Raw genomic sequence first — 21,370 nt, 5'->3', positions numbered from 1 at the left:
AAAAAAAAAAAAAAAACAAGTCAAAGTTCATGGCAAGCGGGAATAGTTGATTGTTCAAAGGGATTTATATTGCAAATTTTCCATAACATACTCTTTAAGAGTTAGAATAAAATAAAAACCTGTAGCAATATTAGAACACCAAATTGTGACAGTACGAATTTAAAGAATGAAGAACTACCAACTGTTACATACATATACATAAGCTTATTACAGAAACTTGAGTAATAAAAAATATAATGAAAAGAACAACTAAAATACAAGTTAGTCTTCAGTTTGAAATAATCATTACAAAAAGATAAAAAACATTCTGGGGGAAGGGCAGTGGTGGTGCACACCTTTAATCCCAGCACTCGGGAGGCAGAGTTCGAGGCCAGCCTGGTCTACAAGAGAGAGTTCCAGGACAGGCTCCAAAGCTACAGAAAAACCCTGTCTTGAAAAACAAACAAAAACCAAACGAACAAACAAAAAACCATTCTGGAACTTCATATATACTGACTTAGAAAGGCTAGAAATATAGACATAGTCTTATGCTGTGATTACAGGGCATATGCTCAGGGAAGAATTGCTGTTAGTTGGAAGGAAGTGGGGAAGGCTTAGAAAAACCTTACAAAGTTGATATGCACATTTACAATATGACATGTTTTAAATTTTGTCCATGGAAACAAATACTTCCTCTCATCTATCTTTCTTTTTAAAAATTATCTTTTTAATTTTAAAAAGCTTTTATCATTTCAACTCCTTTCTCTCATCATTCTGACAGTTGCTAAGGATTAACGCTATTGGACCAGGACTTTTCTTGAGTTATTTTCTTGAGTTACTTAACTGGCCTGATTTTACTATTTTAAAAGAAAGGAAGGAAGGAAGAAAGAGAGGGAGGGAGGGAGGGAAGGAGGGAGGGAGGCAGGAAGAAACAAACCTCAAAGTTATATTTTCATTTTTATTTTATGTGTAAGAGGGCTTTGTTGACACATATGTATATGTACCATGCATGTGCAGTGCCTTTAGAGGCCAGAAAAGGGTATGAATGACATAGAAGAAAATTGAAGTTTCATAAGTCAGAATTTGTAAACAACCTATATATTCTTCAACAGGAGAATAAATAAGTAAAATATGGTATATTTATACAATAGAGTTTTATACAGTCATTTAAAATGCTATCATGAAATTTGAAGGCAAAAAGATGGAACTAGAAATAATCCTGAATGAGGTATTCCAGATGTAGAAAGATGGATATGGTATATGTCACTTATATGTTGATATTAGCTGTTAAGTCAATGATAACCAAGCTACAATTGATAGAACCAGAGTGTATAGTGTAAGGGTCCTTAACCTTCTTAATGCTACAAGCCTTTAATAGAGTTCTTCATGTTGTGGTGACCCCAACCATAAAATTATTTTTGTTGATACTTCTTAGCATAATATGAAGCATGATATAAATATCTGAATGTGACTCCTGTGAAAGGGTCATTAGACCCCCCAAAGGGGTCAGGACCCACACATTGATAACCATTTGTCTAGAGGGACCAGATAGCTCTCAAAAGGAAAGGGAAATAGAATAGTTATGGATTTATGGATGAATGAGTGAAGGAAAACTTAGCCACTAGGTAAAGATAACAACTGAACTGTCACAACCGCTGAAATAAGGAAAATCAGTTTTCTCCAATTTAGTAACATTAGGTGTACCATAGTCTTGGACAGGCCTCATGTTCAGGAGTAGTTGAGCAACATAATGGAGTCCACATTTTGTGTGTGTGTGTGTGTGTGTGTGTGTGTGTGTGTGTGTGTGTGTGTGTGTACGTGTACAAAGTTGGGTGAGTTTTTTGTGGGGAAGGAGTTACTTTGTTTTCTTGATTCTGGGAGTATTTGCCATTGGATTGGGGTTTTGTTTTGTTTTTTTTTTTGAGAAAGAACTTAAAGGTGTATATGTAGGGAGGGAGAGAGGATCTGGAAGGACTTGGAGGGGGAAAGAATATCATCAAAATACATTTAAATTTTAAATTGTTTTAAATAATAAAGAAAAAAGAGTAGAACTGATATTGTAAAAGACTTACTAATAGATTTTCTTAGGACACAACAAGCTACACAAAGTAGATTTTAACAAAGGGAGCTACTGCTTCCAAAATACCCCCAAATAAGTCTGTTAACAAGGCTAGTTAGAGATAAGCAAAATTTAGGATGCTAGGATATAAATGTTGTTCAGAAAGACTGACTAGCTATTGGGTTCCAATCCAATAACAAAGGAGATAACCCTGACTTCTAGCCAGCCGTTATGCCCATCTCTCTATGAAAGAGCATGCCTCCAACAGTCAATGAGGGGGCAGTGCAGTGTCACAACCAACATCAAAAGTCCTGGGTTATCATAAAGTCCCAAGTTCTATTCTTAGGAAAAGCATAATTCTGCCAGATGGGCAAGATGACCTTGGATAACATCTATTTGAAAAAGAATGCACAGGTGTACTTAAAATAATTTGGGCAATATGCAATATTTTTGCTGTGTAAATCTTTCATCTGCCTAAGTAAGTGCCTTAGGAGACTTCTTGTCTCCTGTCTCTGCTTAAATTGTTCAAAGTGTAACCCGCCTGCGGTTGGAGCCTAAAAGAAATGTAAAGGATGACAGCATATAGGAAATGCTTAACCTATGACTATATGAGTTAGCAAGATATTCTAACCAAGGTCAGCTTCTTTGTGGGCATTACCCAGAGCCAGATGTGCACTAAATTAAAGAGTTTTTTCTTTTATTAATCTCTAAATGTACAGAGTGAATTCTCCCTGGAAAAGAGCATTAATTCTACAACACCAGAACCTCCGGAATTGGAGTTATAGACAGTTCTGGGCTAACATGTGGATGATGGGAACCAAACCTAGTTACTCTGTAAGAGCAGCAAGTGCTCCTAAGCACTGTGTCATCTCTCAGCTCCTGATTCACAGATCTTACGGTGCCTGGGATTTTACATATTGAATAATGTCTACTATGTTGGATTTAAACCTTCTTGAATGGCAATCTGACTGAGCTTACCATTTTCAGGCAATTCTATCTCTACTTCATTTTAGAAATGAGCTACATAAGTCTGAAGAAAAATTTAGTTGGCACATAGATTGCTTAAAAATAATTCACTCTGATGAGATTTAATTTATTCTATTTAACAATTTAATTATTTTATTTAATGGCAGGAGTAACCAATATTGAAATTTTAAAATATAATTTAGAATAAAAGTATAAAAATAATTGAGGTCAATAGAGACTTGAAAGACATGGGTACCCAAAACTACAAACATTGCTGGGAGATACAAATTAAAACTTAAAAACACACTGAGCTTCATGAGGGGAAAGAACCAGTAATTTTAAGTATCAGTCTTCCAAAATTTATTATTATCAAAACAGTCACAATCTAGCTGAAAGCTTTTTTTAATACCTAGGAATAAAGATACTATTAATAATTCTCAAATTCAAATGAAAATGCGAAAAAACTTAGAACACCCAAAATACCTTTTTAAAAAAACAAAATTGGAAGAGTGAAACTTCTACATTTTAGTACTAAAGTAAATGAACAAGACAATACTTATGAACAACAAAAGTGAAAAGGAACAACTAAACATCACAGATAAGAAATAAATTTCAATGTATATTTTATACCAAATAATCCACGGACCTACATGTAAGAGCTAAAATTGTGTAACTTTTACAAGAAACTAAAGAAATAGGTTAGTGTACGGTGGACTAGACAATGTTTTCACAGATATGACAAAAAGCTAAGATTCATAAAAGGACTAACTGGTAAGAGAACTTCAACAAAATAAGACCCATGCTGTTCAAAACACCCAAGTAAACAATAAAAATAACAAACACTGATGAATCCATGGGAGAAACTGAACTCCATACTGTTTGGGGGAAGTGCTGGGGATTGAACCCAGGGCCTGTCACATGTTAAGCAAGTTCTTTGCCATTAGGCTATACCACCAGCCCTGAGCTAGAACTCCTCCACATTGCAGAATTGTATATAAATGGCCTAATTACTTTGAAGATATATTTGGAGGTGCCTTACTAGGTTAAACATCCTTCAGCCATATAACCTCGCCATTCTATTCATAGTTGTTTACCCAAGAAAACAAAGTAAACGTGCACATAAAACCTTAGATATGCATATATGTGTGTGTATATGTATGTATGTATGTTCACAGAAGCTTTATTTATAATAGCCCAAATCTGGAGAATGGATATCCATTATTAAGTGAATGGTAAACAAACCATATTTGTACATTAGAGTAGAACTCTGCAATAAGAGAATTAGCAATATAAGTAACATGGATGAAACAACATAATTATGCTAAGTAAAAGTGGTTTACAATAAAAATGCAATTTATATGAGGAACTAGAAAATGAAAACCAGCTTAAAGAGACAACAGACCAGCAACTTCCTAATGACAAATGATTGGCAAAAGGAGTTACAGAGAGACATGAAGGGTCTTTTGAGAGTAATGAGCATGTGTGCTACCTTGACTGAATCGTCACTCAAGGGGATTTAACTCATTAACTGTAAAACATGAATATAGTTATTTACTATATGTGAATGCTTCAATAAAGTTATTTTAAAACATTCAATTTCAAAACATCCATAATCTTAGTTTTGTTAAAAAAATATATGAAATGTGCTAATACTAGGCCAATGTTACCTGATGGGGCGTGGCCGATCGGTATTTAGAATTAACCAGACCAGTTTAATGTAACAGATTCAGCATTTAATAAACAGAAGAAAGAGAACTTACAAACACAGGGTTCCAGCTATCCAGGAGCACAGGGAACAAAAGGAAGGAGGCAAGTGCACCTGGATGGTTTATCTGTTTTTCTGTGGCCCCAGGGGGACACACCTTAAATGGAATGTGATTGGCTGAGTCCCCCATCAGTTACCAAAGGGAGTAACTGCCTGAATGGTTATTGCTATTCTCTTAGCTAATTTTAGTTTCTTTTCCTTTAAAAAGAGATTTATATTGCTTTTTAATCACGTATATATGTGTATCTACATACATGAGTACAGGTGCCTGCAGAGGCAAGAGGCACTTGATCCCACTGGAGCTCAAGTTACAGGCACCTGTGAATGGTGACATGGGTGTTGATAATTGAACTCTAGAAGAGCAGCACTCGCTCTTAACCACTGAGCTCTCCAGCTTCCAGTTTTAGTTTCTTTCTCTTTCTAGACATAGATAGTTGTTGAGCTTGGTTTTTAAATAACTATGAGAGTTCCTTCTATTTCAGTGTGTGTGTGTGTGTGTTCCCCCAAACTAGTTCTTCAATTGTCTTTTCTAATTTGGATTCATCATGACTAGCTTTTCTATTGGATGTTGTATGGTCTGAGTAATCTACTTGACTTTTTTCTTATTTTATCTAAGACCTGTTTGAAATGAACTGGAAGTTAGTTCCTGCACTCTACTCATTTCTTTGTAGTCTAAATGAAACCGTGTGTGTATCCTTGCATAATGACACTGGTGGTCACTTAGGAATTAAATTCATTTTAGGAATATCTTTAAAGGTTATCAATTTTCTCCCCTTCAGAGAGTGCACGGGACATTCCTGTCCCTGCTGAAGCTATCAGCAAGTACCTGTGTTTTCTTGATTGTCATCATTGACCTGACATTCTCTTCCTCAGTATACTTAACCATTAAAATGGCAAGTACTGCACAGTATCTTTCCGAATACTGCTTTTAGAAAAGTTAAAAAAAAAAAAAAAGAGGCTTTGCTAAAACATGTTGTCAAGCTACTTAAGAATCTGCTGTGGTTTTTTCCTTTTTTTTTTGGTAAAAAAAAATAAAATAAAATTCTACTTCATGGCTGATATTGAATTCCTATACTTAAATTTCTTTCCATGGGGTGACAGGCATATATTTTAAGTGATATATCATGCACAAATGTTGTTATTATATTTACTGATATTACACGTTGAGCATTTATAGATATTCGGGTTTATGTTAGTAATCTTTTGGAAGTATATCTAAAAATTTTTTATTATATAACAATTTCTTCCATCATAAAATATTAGAGATTGAAAGTCAAAAATAAAAATACATAAAAATGAATACAATTTATTTTATTAAATCACCAGTAACTTTTTCTGCATGAGTCATACTAGATTCCACTTCAAAACTAGCTTTTATGTGTTATTTTAGACTTCTACAGATAAGACTAATCAGGGTTTCTTCAAAGTTATTTTTTGTTGCCTTTGGGATAATTTTTTTTCTCCCAAAAAAAAAATTTTTTAAAGTTATTAAATGCCAAAGTCACAGTTGAATAGGAAAATTACTTCTCATATAGCACAGAAAATTCATTATGATTGGCATTAATTGTAAATTTCAAAATAGATAGTAGACAGAGTTTAGAATATTCCAACACAAGGGCATGATGCACATCTGAGGCTGTAGATATAGCTGGTGATTAAATGCTGCATACACAGCAAAGGCCACACTACATCTCATTATGAATCCATCAAAATATTACTTTAAAGAGAATAAGTAAAATATATTTAGGGGGACTGAAGAAACGGCTCAGTAGTTAGGAGCACCAATTGCTCTTCTAGAAAAGTCAGGTTTGATTACTAGCACCTGAGCAGTAGCTCACACCTGTCTATAATTCCAAACTCAGGGACTCTCTTCTACCTTCTCTGGGCATTGCTCAAATGTGGTGCATAGATATATATGCAGACAAAACACCCATACACTGGAAATGAAAATAAAGGAAAAAAATTTTAAGACATAATTTTAGGAAAAGTTATTTCTCTGAATTTATGCTGAATTATAGACAAAGAATACAGGAAAATGTCAGGATCTTGGGATCTTTTTTGTCTGCTTGCTTAATGGTTGTTTTGAATTCTTTCAGGCTGGATAACTCCAAGAACTGCTAAACTGTAGACTATATGTTAGCTTTTACAAATGAAATGAACATATCTTATAGAAAAGTTTCCATATATATAATAAATAAACTGGGAACTATAAAATCTGTTGAGATTGTAACTATACAAATATAGCTAATTACGAAATAAAATAATTATCTACAGCACAATCACAAGCACAGGTCTTCAAGCTTAGCATGCATCACAAGACATCATATGATGTTCTGATACAGACGTATAGAAAGGATTTTGACTCTGTAGGTTATGTGACTAACAATGGTTCTATTGCTTTGTATTTAGATCTTTAATGAATTCATTTATTTTTAAAATCTATTTTATGATATGGGTGTTTTGTCTGTCATATGTTTGTGTACCATGCATGCCTGGTGCTCCTGGGGGCCAGAAGAGGATGTCTGCCCTGAAACTGGGGTTTCAAATACTGTGAGCTGCCATGTGGGTGCTGGGAATTAAACCTGTGTCCTTCTGGAAGAGAAGCTAGTGCTCTTAATCTATGAGCCCTTTCTCTAGCCTTAGACCTTTAATCTAAAGGTAAGGGGAAGCAAAATCTCCCCAAATAAAGTGTTAGTATAAAAGTAGTACTTACCAGTACCGGAATTTGGAACCCAGGGTAAAATAATGTGCAAAAAAATTCTTTTGAGGTGGAAGTGGTCTATCCAAGCGGAAGAATGTATGATGTTCTACACATGCTTTCCACAAATTTTTACATGCTCTGTAATTCACCATATTAAATCCCAGCAATGTTTCTCTAGATTCATGCTGTATTAAAGGACAAAATTCAGAGAATATGGGAAAATATCAGGATCTGATAATACTTTTGACAGATAAATTAAGCAAGCCATATAAACATTAATGGTTTTGTTTATTTCAACAACGACTCAGTGAACTAAGTGAAAAGATAAGTAAAATGCATTTTAGTAATTTTACAACCTTTAGGGACTTCTATTCTCTATCATAGTTAGAAATAAGTTTAAATTTTTTACCATTTTCAAATCTTATTAGCTATGAGTCTGCTTCAAAATATAATCATGGACCATAAATTAAATTTAAAATAGGCCCACAAGCCGGGTGGTGGTGGCGCACGCCTTTAATCCCAGCACTCGGGAGGCAGAGGCAGGTGGATCTCTGTGAGTTCGAGACCAGCCTGGTCTACAGAGCTAGTTCCAGGACAGGCTCCAAAGCCGCAGAGAAACCCTGTCTCGAAAAACCAAAAAATAAAATAAAATAAAATAGGCCCACAAATTGCATTGTACCTTGTTGAAAAATAAGAATCTTCAGCACCTCCAAGCACTATTACAAAATCGCATTATAAACTGACTAGCGCTAAAACTGAGTAACTTTAGTTTTTCTTTTTTGCATAAACCACATTACAGCAAAGCACATATCTCCTGAGTTCTGACTCTAGACAATGCGACCAGTCAATGCAGACTATGACAGATCGTTCTATGCCCCCTGGTAATACTCTCCACTCTTTTTTACACTAGATTATCTTCTAATGATAATTACTTTTTTGTCATGATCATAAATTAGTCAACTTGTTTTCATTTTTCTTGGTATTCTATTGTAACATAGCCACAACAGTTTATCTAATGTGTATAGACATATGATATTTCCCATTTGGGATAGAAGAGTAATGTTGTATGTGTATGTATGTGTGTATATATACACATATATATGTATATATATATATTCCTATCATCTGTATATACATGTATATATTTCTGTTCCTGGATCATAACATATATGTTTAGCTTGAGTGGTTAATACTTCCAACAACAGAGTATGTTCTATCTATATCCTAACCAGTTCTGCAAATTTCTGTTTTGGTTTTGTATTTGTTTACTGAGACAGCATTTCATACTGTAACTTAGGCTGGCCTGGAACTCACTATGTGGTTCAGGCTGGACTAGAACTTATGACAGTTCTCCTACCTTATCTTTTGGGTACTGCATTATAATCATGTACCACACCACCTAATTTCAGTCTTTCTTACTTCACTGTCTTGATAGACAGGCAGAAGTGGAACATTTTGGTTGTGACCTACACCTATTCTAGATGACTAATAAAATTCAACATCCTTTCATGTTAATGGCCATGTGGATTTTCGGAGGGGAGGGGGAAGGTTGGGTAAAGCATGGCCTCTTCTGTAGACCAGGCCAGGTTTGAACTTGTGGCAATAACCCTCTTAGTTTCTCAAATGCTGGGATTATAGCTTTGGGTTGCCATGTTTACCTTGTATTAGTTTTTAAGGCAGGCTCTCACATTATGTAGCCAAGGTTGATTTTGAACTCACAACTTTCTTGTTTTAACCTTGTTAAGTATCTGGCTACCATGTGGATGCTGTCTTTCCTGAAGTTGGTATTTAAGTCACTGGCATATTTTCTGTTAGATAGAATATATATATGCAAGGACTTGTACAGGCATGTGTACTACATATATAGTCAGTGCTACTTTACTCTCTTAATGAGACTTCTTGATGAAAAGTTACCAGTTTTGAAACAGTCCAAAAAGATCAATTAATTATCTTTAAAGTTAAGAACTCCTATGCTTTCTTCAAGAAAAATTTTCATCATGCAAATATTTTCCATAATTAAATCATAATAAAATGTTCATATATAAGAATGTATTTTCATATTAGAAAGTAAAATGATTAAGCATAACTTGTTGATCACTAGAAAATTAAATGTACCATTAACAATTGTTTGTACATGCACTATCAGTTTACATGTTATATAATATACAATGAACATTATGAAAAATGACAGAATGTCTCATGGAGAACATAATCCAGTAACATTCTTAGTGTGTGTGCACTAAGATTTAGATATATTGCCTCCCTTTTAAACAGTTGCTTCAAACAGTCTGTATATAATTTGGACACTAACTGTATTTGAAGTGCAATAACAATTTTTCCAATTAAACAATGGACATAAAGTGTCTTAAGAATAAGTGCAACAGGCCAAGCTGTGATTTAATTAAAAAAATAAAAGAGGAAGTGCAACAAATTAAAGTTTGGATTTGCTGCTGTGGTTTAGGCACAAAGTCTTGCTTTGTAGCTCTACATGTCTGAAACTTGCTATGTAAACCCAGGGCTAGCCTTGAACAAGCAGCTACCCCACAATGTGCCTCCAGAACACAAAGATTGCAGGTGTGCACCACTACACCTGACTATAAGTTTGGATAGTTACAAACAAATGTTTTACAGAGAAACATTGGCAACATGACCTGCAGAATATTCCTGTGTATGGTCTTTAGCCACTCCCTATTTGGCTTTTGATGCTAACTGATACAATCTCTGAGAGAACAAGTACGAGAACTAAATAATAAGAATGGTTCATATATTACCATTGTACATATTGTTTTCAATAAATGTTACATTTCACAATTGTTATCATTATTATTCTTATTTCTGGTAACACATTCACCACAGTGAGGTAAACTAGAAAAGTTCCTTCTACAATATTCTCTATAGTTACTCCAAGTAAAATATCTGTTCTCTAGTGTCTGGATAACAAGATTCATTATACTTTCTTCTCTGGATATTTACTTACACACACACACACACACACACACACACACACACACACACACACACACGGTGTGACTGTTCTGTACCAGGATTAGTCATAATATTCCCCACTAACAGGAGAATGAACTGATAGTTTATGGCATATGTACTTAGTGGAATATCACACAATAAGGAGCAAACCATGCAACATCATGGATGTCAGTACAACAATATGAATTGCACATAGTGAAGGGAAAGAAGGCAAACACAAATAAACATGCTATATAGCTTCATTCTGAGCTATGAGTGTAAACTAATTTATGACAGTACTAATGAGAATAATGCTGCTTATCTGTTGGTAAGGTTAATAGCTGGAAGTGGACATCTCCTCCATTAGCACACAACTAGGTCATGTTCTATATATTAATATGAGTTTATCAAGTATATACTTAAGGTCTAAGTACTTTCCCATACTAAATTTCATTTTGATAAAAATTCTACTTTTAAAATTCTCCCATATTTGGTAAACATAAATGATAAAGCATAATCACAAAATAGAACACTTTCTTCTAACAGGTGGATATTGTAGCTAATTCAAAATGCAGTGTTAAGATTTTAAGGAAATTTTACACAGACACATCTTAAAACATTGATATGAGATTCCCGTCTGTATGCTGTGAATATCACTGGTTAAAAAAGAAACTATCTGAGGCCTGCGAAGGGCAGAATATAGGTAGGTGGAGAAAACTAAACTGAATGCTGGGAGGAAGAAGGAAGAGTGAGTGAGACACCATGTAGCTCTGCTAGAGACAGACAACGGAACTTTATCTGGTAAGCCACAGCCTTGTGGAAATACACAGATGAATGGAGATGGATTAAATTAAGATGTAAAAGTAAGCCAATAAGAAGCTAGAGCTAATGGGCCAAGCAGTGATGTAAATAATATGGTTTCTATGTATTTCAGGAGTCTGGGAGGCTGAGAAATGAACAAACAGCCTCCTATAACATATTGGTAACCAACGTAGGACCATCATGTATCAATTTGCAAAGATTTATAAAAAATAATGCAAACCAAGAACAGGTTAGGTTGTTTGCACATTAATATTTGTAAATATGTACATGTTTTGTGCCAGAGTCTTGCCTTATAACTCAGGATAGCTTCAAATAGATAGTCCTCCTGCATGGTTGTGATTATAGGTTTATGTCACCATACCACACAAAGCTAGTTAATTTGATAAAACAGGTAAAATAATTTATAAGATGAAGTTGTTTTAACACTATACTATCACTTTGATACAAGATGTAAGTCCATGAACTAGAAAACAAATATTTAGCACTCTCAAAATGAAATAAGCTTTCCTATAAAAGGAACTCCTATGGATTTAATATGGTAGAAAATTACAAGTATTTACATGTATGCACTTTTGTCTACAATGACAGAAAGTTTTAATTATTTTATCACTGTATGTTGATAGGCATGTAGGTGCACATATGCACATGAATTAGGATGCCAGAGGATAATCTCAGGGAGTATTTCTCAGAATATTGGAGACAGTCTCTCAAAGGCCGGGAGCTCTCTCATTAAGCTAGACTGGCAGGTTAGGGAGCTGGATGGATCAGCATGCTTCTGAGTTCTCAGATTAAACAGCTAGATTATAAATGCAGCTTTTTTATTTGGGTTCAAGGCATCCAACTGCTGTTCTTGCACTTGTATAAACCCTATACAAATTGAGCCATTTTTCCCACCTATGGCTACGCAATCTTAAAAGACTTCATTTGTATCAATAATTATTAGATCAATACTCACCAACTCTTTTCTAAGTTGAATAAAAAATTGTTTGCATTTAAAAGAAATTTTTACAATCTTCAACCTGCATAAAAGAGAATTAGAGTGTTCAAAATTACTGGCTAAATATGAAAATATTAAAAGATTTGGAAATTTATAGGTATGATTTTTTCATATTTTATGGCTTTTGAAAGTTTTATACATTTATACCTCCAACTCCCTCTGATACTACTACACTTTCTCCTTCCTAACTTCATGGCCTCTTTTTAATTTTTGTTTTTGTTACTAATAACCCCAAGTTCAATTACTGCTGCCCATGTGCACACAGGTAAGTGGCCATGATCTTAAGTTTAGTGTGTGCCAATATTTTCACATTTTGTCATATAATCTCTAATACATATATCAATAATGTAAAGTTTACGGAGCTTCCTAGAAAACAAAAAAAAAATCTAGGTGCTCAACTGAGAAAATTTTTAACAAAATTCTATCTCCTATGAATTACATATTTTCCAATTTTCTATTTTCAGAAATATTCACCAAAATTAAAATCTCAACAAATATAAATAACATTTAAAATTTTTAATATTACAAAGCATGCATGAAGGAAAGTGTAAAATTTTAGGGTTTTATAAAACTTTATCTTAAAAACCATTAAAAAAACTTATACATTACCTTTTAAAATATATGTAACTTATTTTTGTTTGTTATTTGAGACAGTCTCTCACTAAATAGCCTTGGTTGGCCTGGAATTCACTGTTGTAAACCAGTCTGGTCTGCCTCTGACTTCACTGTGGCCACAACACCAGCCCAAATATATGCAATTCATATAACACTAATTTCTCAATGTTCCATTAGTACAATTCTTGACTCAAGCTGGTTTGGCTTCTTATAATAACCATATAAAAATCATAATACTCAGATCTTTTTTGGCTGTAACACTTAAAGGCTATGAGGCCAAAGAGACTGGATCTTAGTAAAATGTGATTTGGGACCCAATTTTCTAGTATTTCTAAGATTTGACAGTGGTTCTAAGTTTTGATCTTCATGACTCATACCTGTATCTATTAAGAAGCTCTCAAAGAATAAAGTTCTCCAATCTCAGTCACTTGAGAAGACAAATGTACCAGTCATACTTAGGCAGATCCTTTTAGAGTGGGGAAATATAAGTTTAGGTCTGAACTTTGTGTTGCTGGGGGACTGAACCCAGGACTTTACACATGTCAGTCAAGTGCTATAATACTGTGCTAAATTCCCAGACCCAGGGTTGAAATTTATTATTTTTCTATTATATCTTGTGCTCTTACTTCATAAATAAATAACAACATGGATATATTATTTTCTCATATAACAGAGGGTATTATTTCCAGAAAGTAAAAAGACTGTATAAAATAGCCTGTATTTGTGGAAAGAAAGTAATTTAAAAACCTATACAGAACTACATATATTTTTAAATTTATACATTAAGAATCATCATGCAAGCAACAAATAAAAATGTTATTCATTTCTAAATGGACGAGAGAGAAAATACAATCTAATTCTAGTCATCTTCATTTTACAATCACCAGAAAACATCAAACAATACAAAATTTTACACTGGATGATGGTCTTTAACAAAAGTCTACTTGTATGACTTGTGTTTCTTACAAATACATTCTATCATATCACCATAGAACCTTCATCTGGTGATGGATGGAGATAGAGACAGAGACCCACACTGGAGCACTGGACTGAGCTCCCAAGGTCCCAATGAGGAGCGGAAGGAGGGAGAAGATGAGCAAGGAAGTCAGGACCACGAGGGGTGCACCCACCCACTAAGACAGTGGGGCTGATCTATTGGGAGCTCACGAAGGCCAGCTGGACTGTGACTGAAAAAGCATGGGATAAAACCGGACTCTCTGAACATGGCAGACAATGAAGGCTGATGAGAAGCCAAGGACAATGGCATGGGGTTTTGATCATACTACATGTTCTGGCTTTGTGGGAGCCTAGCCAGTTTGGATGTTCACCTTCCTTGACATGGACGGAGGGGGGAGGACCTTGGACTTTCCACAGGGCAGGGAACCCTGACTGCTCTTTGGATGGAGAGGGAGGGGGAGAGGAGTGCAGGGAGGGGGAGAAGGGTGGGAGGAGGAGGAGAGAAATGGGAGGCTGGGAGGAGGCGGAAACTTTTTTCTTTTTTTCCTTTTCTCAATTAAAAAAAATATTCTATCAAACAATGAATAACACTTGTTTTATATAATAAGATAGCTATAATATAATACTTCTTCCTTTGATTTACGTGTTCTTAATATATCTTCTATAGTGAATTCTATCAATCTGTCTATGTTTCGTATATACCTCTTGTAAATAGAATATACATAAAACTTTCAATCCCCTCTGAGTATTTCAAAGAAGATAGATGAAACATCAGTAGCACATAAAAAGATGGTCAACATTATTAGCTATAAAAGAATACAGAGTAAAATTAAAATGAGATATCATTTAGTACCCAGCAGGATGCCTTTAAGTCAAAAGACTAACAATAAATGGTAGGGAGACTATGGTGAAATTAACCTAGCACATATCCCATTGGGGATGAAAGGTGATAGATACCACAGTTTGAGAAAAAAGCCTGGCGAACTTAGAAATTCTAATCCTTTGTATATGCCCCCTACCAACACTTATACAAATACGCAGTGGAGCCCCAGTCTTTAAAGTCCAAAGAAACAGCTCTCTGTTCCTCCCTGTTCTAGAGACAGCCGCTTCTTTTTGTGCAGTGCTAGCCTCGTTCCAGAGACACGATGGTGAAGGTTGGAGCGAACGGATTTGGCCATATTGGACGCCTGGTTACCAGGGCTGCCTTCACTTCTGGCAAAGTGGACGTTGTTGCCATCAATGACCCTTTCATCGACCTCGGTCTACATGTTCCAGTATGACTCCACCCCTGGCAAGTTCAAAGGCACAGTTAAGGCTGAGAATGGGAAGCTTGTCATCAACCATCTTTCAGGAGCGAGATCCCGCCAACATCAAATTGGGGGAGATGCCAACGCCGAGTATGTTGTGGAGTCGACCCACCGGTGTCTTCACCACCATGGAGAAGGCTGGGGCCCACTTGAAGGGTGGGGCCAAAAGGGTCATCATCTCCGCCCCTTCTGCCGATGCCCCCATGTTTGTGAAGGGTGTGAACCATGACAAGTATGATAATTCCCTCAAGATTGTCAGCAATGCTTCCGGCACCATCAACTGCTTATCCCCCTTGGCCAAGGTCATCCATGACAACTTTGGCATCGTGGAAGGACTTATGACCACAGTCCATGCCATCACGGCCACCCAGAAGACTGTGGATGGTCCCCTCTGGGAAGCTGTGGTGAGATGGCCATGGCGCTGCCCAGAACATCATCCCTGCGTCCACTGGCGCTGCCAAGGCTGTGGGCAAAGTCATCCCAGCACTGATCGGGAAGCTCACGGGCATGGCCTTCCGCATTCCTACCCCCAATGTGTTCGTCGTGGATCTGACATGCCGCCTGGAGAAAGCTGCCATGTATGACGACATTAAGAAGGTGGTGAAGCAGGCATCCGAGGGCCCACTAAAGGACCACTACACTGAGGACCAGGTCGTCTCCTGTGACTTTAACAGTGACTCCCACTCTTCCACCTTCGATGCTGGGGCTGGCATTGCTCTCAATGACAACTTTGTAAAGCTCATTTCCTGGTACGACAATGAATTCGGCTACAGCCACAGAGTGGTGGACCTCATGGCCTACACGGCCTCCAAGGAGTACGAAGCCCGCCCTGGACCACCCATCCCAGCAAGGACACAGCAAGAGAGAGGCCCTCGGCTGCTGAGCAGTCCCTGTCCTAACTAACCCTTGACACTGAGCATCTCTCTCACAGTTTGCATTCCAGACCCCCAGAATAGCAGGAGGGGGCTTAAGGGAGCCCTACTCTCTTGAATACCATCAATGAAGTTCATTGCAACCTTCAAAAAAAAAAATAAAGTCCAAAAATAAACCGATGAACTGTGAAACAAAACGTGATGTAACTAAGTGATAAGGCATTATTCAGCCTTAAAAGGGGCACTGATTGATATATGCTCTAAGATAGATGAATGTTAAGAACATGCTAACTGAGTCACTCAAACACATGGTATATTATCTCATTTTAGAACAAAATAGAAATATACTTAGGGATGGAAGTAAGAGGCAAGACAAGGGGTACAAAATGATTTATAACAAATGATCTTTTCGGGACAATGAAAATGGTTCACATTTATATTAGGTGATGCTGTGTTCTTTAAATATACTACAAGCACTGTATATTTTCCAGTGGAATACATAAAGTATATAAATTATAAAGTTTAAAAATGAATTTTGATAATCTTCTTTTTTCAATCTGAAATGGTGGGTGCTATTTTTCCTGAAGAACTTAGTTTAATGTTTCTCACATGACAGGATTTCTTTAATTCTCTTGCTTCTGCAACTATAGACCAAGTTGATGAGTTTCATCTTTTAACACTTGCGAATATTTCACTCCATCATTCGTGGGCTTTCCAAAGACAAGTGTCATGTAATTCTTGTCCTTATTTCTCTGCAAAATGATGTTTTTGGTGTTTTCATTGTCTTGAAATTTGCAGTTGAATCCAGATATGATTTCCTGACTAAAAGGAATCAGGTAAAACATTCCTCAGCCGAAACTTCATGTTCATCTGACAGGACGAAGGCTGTGGTTACTGCACTGTGAGCAGCCTGAAGTGCAGGTTTAGCTTCCGCAAGTGCCCTTATTCTGCCACTGTCACTGTCCCTGCTTTCCTACTAGTCTCTTTCAATTGCTTTTCTTGCAATTTTTTAGCTGTAATCCCCTGTTATTAGACAGGACCTTTGTTGATAGAGCCTGTAATATGTGAGTGGGGAATCCGGTTTAATCCGATGATTAAATTTAAGTGGCATCGAAGAAGTCCATCCCCTTAGCTCTCACCATGAAAACAGGAAAAGGCACTTGGTTTATGAACTCACAAAGTTTGAAGACTCTCAGAAGATGGGACACCTTAAGTTTTTTCTTAACCCATTCTACAGCTGCCACCTGGCAATGAGTCACCGCCACCTTTTAAGCACTCCCGATCATCCATTCCCTTTTAGTCACTTGTCTCCAACTCTCAAGGCAGGAGTTTACTCTGAGAAGAACTTAAAGAAAGTTGTCAATTTTCAGTTTCTTTTGGGTTTTTCTTTGTTGTGGCAGCAGGAAAGTGAACACCTTACATGTCAGATCAAGGAGATAAACTCTCTGTTCTTCTTTTATTATCTTAATGTCTTTGTTTTCTTGTACTGTGTATTGTAGAGAATAGCTGGAAATTATCCATTATAGCCCATGGTGATATGGGCTTGATAGTTGTAGCAGCTTTAAATCCCATATATTTAATTATTGAAAGCAATATTTAAGATTCATATCATGAAATATGTAGCACAAATAATAAAAACCCCGAGACAGATACTGGGGTTCAACCTGAAGATCAGAAAAGCAAAGCAGCCAAGCCACTAGAGAGCTCTTACCTGTAGACTGAAAAAGAACGAGTTCCTGGGCACCCTACCTTATATTCCTCTCTAGTGCTGGAATTAAAGGTGTGTGTGCCTCTCTAGTACTAAAATTAAAGGTAGGAGCCACCATCACCTAGATCTGTTTCTGCATTGATCTTGTGTAGTCTAGGGTAGCCTTGAATTTACAGAGATCCATCTGCCTGTGTCTCCCAAATCCTGGCATTAAACGTATGTTCTACCACTGCCTGGGCTCTCTAGTGGCTTAGTTTTACGTTCTGGTCTTCAGGCAAGCTTTATTTATAAAACATAAATAAAATATCACTATAGAAATATTTTCTAATTAATAATTCAATGTTAACATGCATTGTTTGGTTTTCTTAAACCCAACCTGCATAAGGCTTTGGGCATATGAGTATTATTTCCCAATTTTAAGCCAGCTTCAAATATTTAAATGATGCATCAAGTCTTCATCACAAATATCCGACATAAGCTGATTCCTCAAAATTCACTGTCTCCTTCCAACTGAGAACCCTTTTTTGCATCCTAAAAAGCCACCTCAAATTCAATAAAATATTCTACATAGTATATTCTTTTCTGTTCACACAAAAATATCAGTAGTTTGCCAGAGTCCTCATTTTATAATAATGAAACAGTAAAAAAAAAAAAAGATTATATAATACAGAGCTTTAAAATACAGTTTAATTATCATTTGCATTTTAACTACGATCTCCTGAAAATAAATTATGATTCTGACATTTACATATAGTATAAAAATTAATTTTTGTGCATCCTATCTATACTTACAAGCAAGAATTTTGTTACTGTTCATTTGATTTTGCCCTTGAACATACCACAATTACACAGAAAATATTTCAAAGGTAGAAGATGAAACACTAAACAATCTTTAGTTTCACCAGGTATTTTTGCATTTATAATACAATTTACCAACTTTAAGTAAGCAATTCAAGAATTTTAATAAATCTGTTCAACTGCATAACCACCACAGAGCAATCATGTAATATTTCTGCCATCTTACAAAGTCTCCTTGGTGCCAGGCAGTGGTGACACATGCAATCCCAGCACTCGGGAGGCTGAGGCAGGCGGATCTCTGTGAGTTTGAGCCAGCCTGGTCTACAAGAGCTAGTTCCAGGACAGGTTCTAAAGCTACAGAGAAACTCTGTCTCGAAAACAAACAAATAAAAAACAAAGTCTCCTTGGTGCCCATTTACAGTTAATAGCCTCGTCCCATATATATATATGTGTGTGTGTGTGTGTGTGTGTGTGTGTGTGTGTATACATATATATATATATACATACATATATATATATATATTTTTTTTAAGGTTTCATATAGAGAAAAGTACATTCTTTTGGACCTGGTATAAAGATGAGGGTAGGGGTATAAATGTTTTTAGGGTATCAACAGTCCATCTCTTTTTAATGCTAAGCAGAATTATACCATGTTACTATACCATAATTTGTTTATTCCTTCGGTTGATACACATTTTGATTTTCATTTTATGTTATGAACACTTTAGCTATGAATTTTATGAACAAATCTTATTTTTACATATATGACCTAAGTTTCTCATGCTAGGATTACATGGCTCCATGTTTGGTCTATGGATATCTGACCAATGTATTTATTAGTTATTTCTCTTATTACTGTGACAAAATGCCTGACAAAGATAACACAAGGAAGAGAGTTTATTCTGACTCACACTTTGAGGGCACAGTCCATTATGGAAGGGAAGACATGGCAGCAACAGCAAAAGGTAGCTGTGTCTGTAGTCAAGAAGCAGTGAGAAAAACAAATGCTAGAATTCAGCATTCTGTTTTTCATTTGGTTCAAGATTCCAGGTTATGAAATTATGCGGCCCACACCTACGGTGATCTTTCCAGTTCATTAGTCCAGTGGTTCTCAACCTTCCTAATGCTCCGGCCTTTAATACAATTTCTCATGCTTTCGTGACACCCTCCCCCAAATCATAAAACTATTTTCAGTGCTACTTTATAACTGAAATTTTGCTACTGTTATGAATCATAATATAAATATTTTTGGAGACTGAGGTTTGTCAAAGGGGTCACAACCCACAGGCTAAGAACCACTGTTTATTAGTCCAGTGTAGAAACTACTTTTCAGATATTTATTTCTGTTATCATAGTCTTTACTAGTTCCAACACTGCTCAAAAGACTTTCTCAAGCCTCAGTTCCTTAACTATGAGCCTTGAACAATGAGTAAAGTGAGTTACATACATTCAATGATACAGTCAATAGTTTCATTCCAAATATCAAACTAAAGCAAGATAATAAACCCTGCAAGGAAAATGTGAACTTCTGTAGCTCAATGTGAGGCTTTTGGGTAAGATGATGGAATCATGTGGACTCAAAGGGTTGGGCAGTAAGACCCCTCCAGTTCCAATACCTGCAATATATACATAGACTCAAACCAGTTCCATTCCATTTCCTCCTGTAGCATTCCTACAGTGGACATCCCTTGGTCCATCAACAAAATCTTAGAATCTCCATTGAAACTGGGACTTCACTTTTACAACTTCATGCAGTAGCCTCTTGGCCACTTCTTTTTAATGGGACTCTAACCCTCCCACATATTAACTGACTTCAGCAGATCTCTAAAACCATTACACAAGACTGCAGGGCCTCCTCAATCTTATATCTTAATGCCTACAATGTCAGTATCAGATGCACAAAAGTGCTAATTTCTGTTGCCAACTCCGAATGGAGCTCAGTTGCAGCCTATTTGGTGACCCTGGGAAACAAGTTTTGTTTTGGTTCGGTTTTGGTTTTTCAAGACAGGGTTTTTCTGTGTAACTGAACTAGCTTCCCTGGAACTAGCTCTGTAAACTAGGCTGGCCTCCAACTCAGAGATCTGGCTGTCTCTGCCTCCAGAGTGTTGGGATTAAAGGCATGCACCACCACTACCCAGCCACAGTTGCTTTTGAGCAAAGAACCCCTTGAGCAATATTCTTAGTTTAGGTTTTCTCTTTTGAAATAAATTTGCACTTTTCCACAAGATGCAGCCTTCAGTATTCTTGGGATACCATTCCTATGAAAACAGAGTGAAGGATTTTCTTCACTGGGCCTACTCTCTAATGATCACAGCTCTTTGAAACTGTCTTTTCCGTAGTTTCATACTCGCTCATACTCTTCTTCACAGACCTCCACTTTTCATCTCTCTGCTCCACTTTTTACTCTTGGTTACTGTAGGCTGGAGAAGGCTGTAAACAGCAAACAACACAATACTGCCTTGAAATTTCCTCTACCAAATAAATTAGCCCATTCCTTTTCAATTTGTCCAACTTAAGTTCTCAGGACATGAGCCAAATAAAGTTAGATTTCTTTTTTTCTTGCCAGAATGTAACATGAATGGCCTCAAGCCCAGATCCCCATAAAGTACTTGTTCCCCTTTAAGACCTCAGGAGCAGGAAGGAAGGGAGGGAGGAGGGAGGGAGGGAGGGAGGAGAAAACCAAAAAAGCCAGGCGGTGGTGGCACATGCCTTTGATGCCTTTGATCCCAGCACTCAGGTGGCAGAGACAGGTGGATCTCTGAGTTCAAGGCCAGTCTGATCTACAAGAGCTAGTTCTAGGGCAGGCTCCAAAGCTACAGAGAAACCCTGTCTTGGGGGAAAAAGGTGGGGGACACCTCAT

At 36.5% G+C, this 21,370-nt stretch overlaps 1 protein-coding gene across 2 annotated transcripts in view; it reads right to left on the bottom strand.

The window, feature by feature from the left end:
* Positions 1 to 21,370, bottom strand: part of Ptpn4 (protein tyrosine phosphatase, non-receptor type 4) — a 184,202-nt gene that overhangs the window by 66,667 nt on the left and 96,165 nt on the right. For both annotated transcript variants that reach the window (XM_005348266.3, XM_026779657.1), the window contains exons 11-12: positions 12,212 to 12,275; positions 7,483 to 7,655 (exon numbers count right to left, since the gene is read on the bottom strand). In XM_005348266.3, coding sequence (XP_005348323.1) covers positions 7,483 to 7,655; positions 12,212 to 12,275 — 237 coding nt within the window. The remainder of the gene's footprint in view (positions 1 to 7,482; positions 7,656 to 12,211; positions 12,276 to 21,370) is intronic.

Source organism: Microtus ochrogaster, chromosome 6 (assembly GCF_000317375.1).
Source record: "Microtus ochrogaster isolate Prairie Vole_2 chromosome 6, MicOch1.0, whole genome shotgun sequence".
Classification (NCBI taxonomy): Eukaryota; Metazoa; Chordata; class Mammalia; order Rodentia; family Cricetidae; genus Microtus; species Microtus ochrogaster.
Note: the sequence above shows the minus strand (reverse complement) of the source record. Positions and strands in the feature narration are given on the sequence as shown.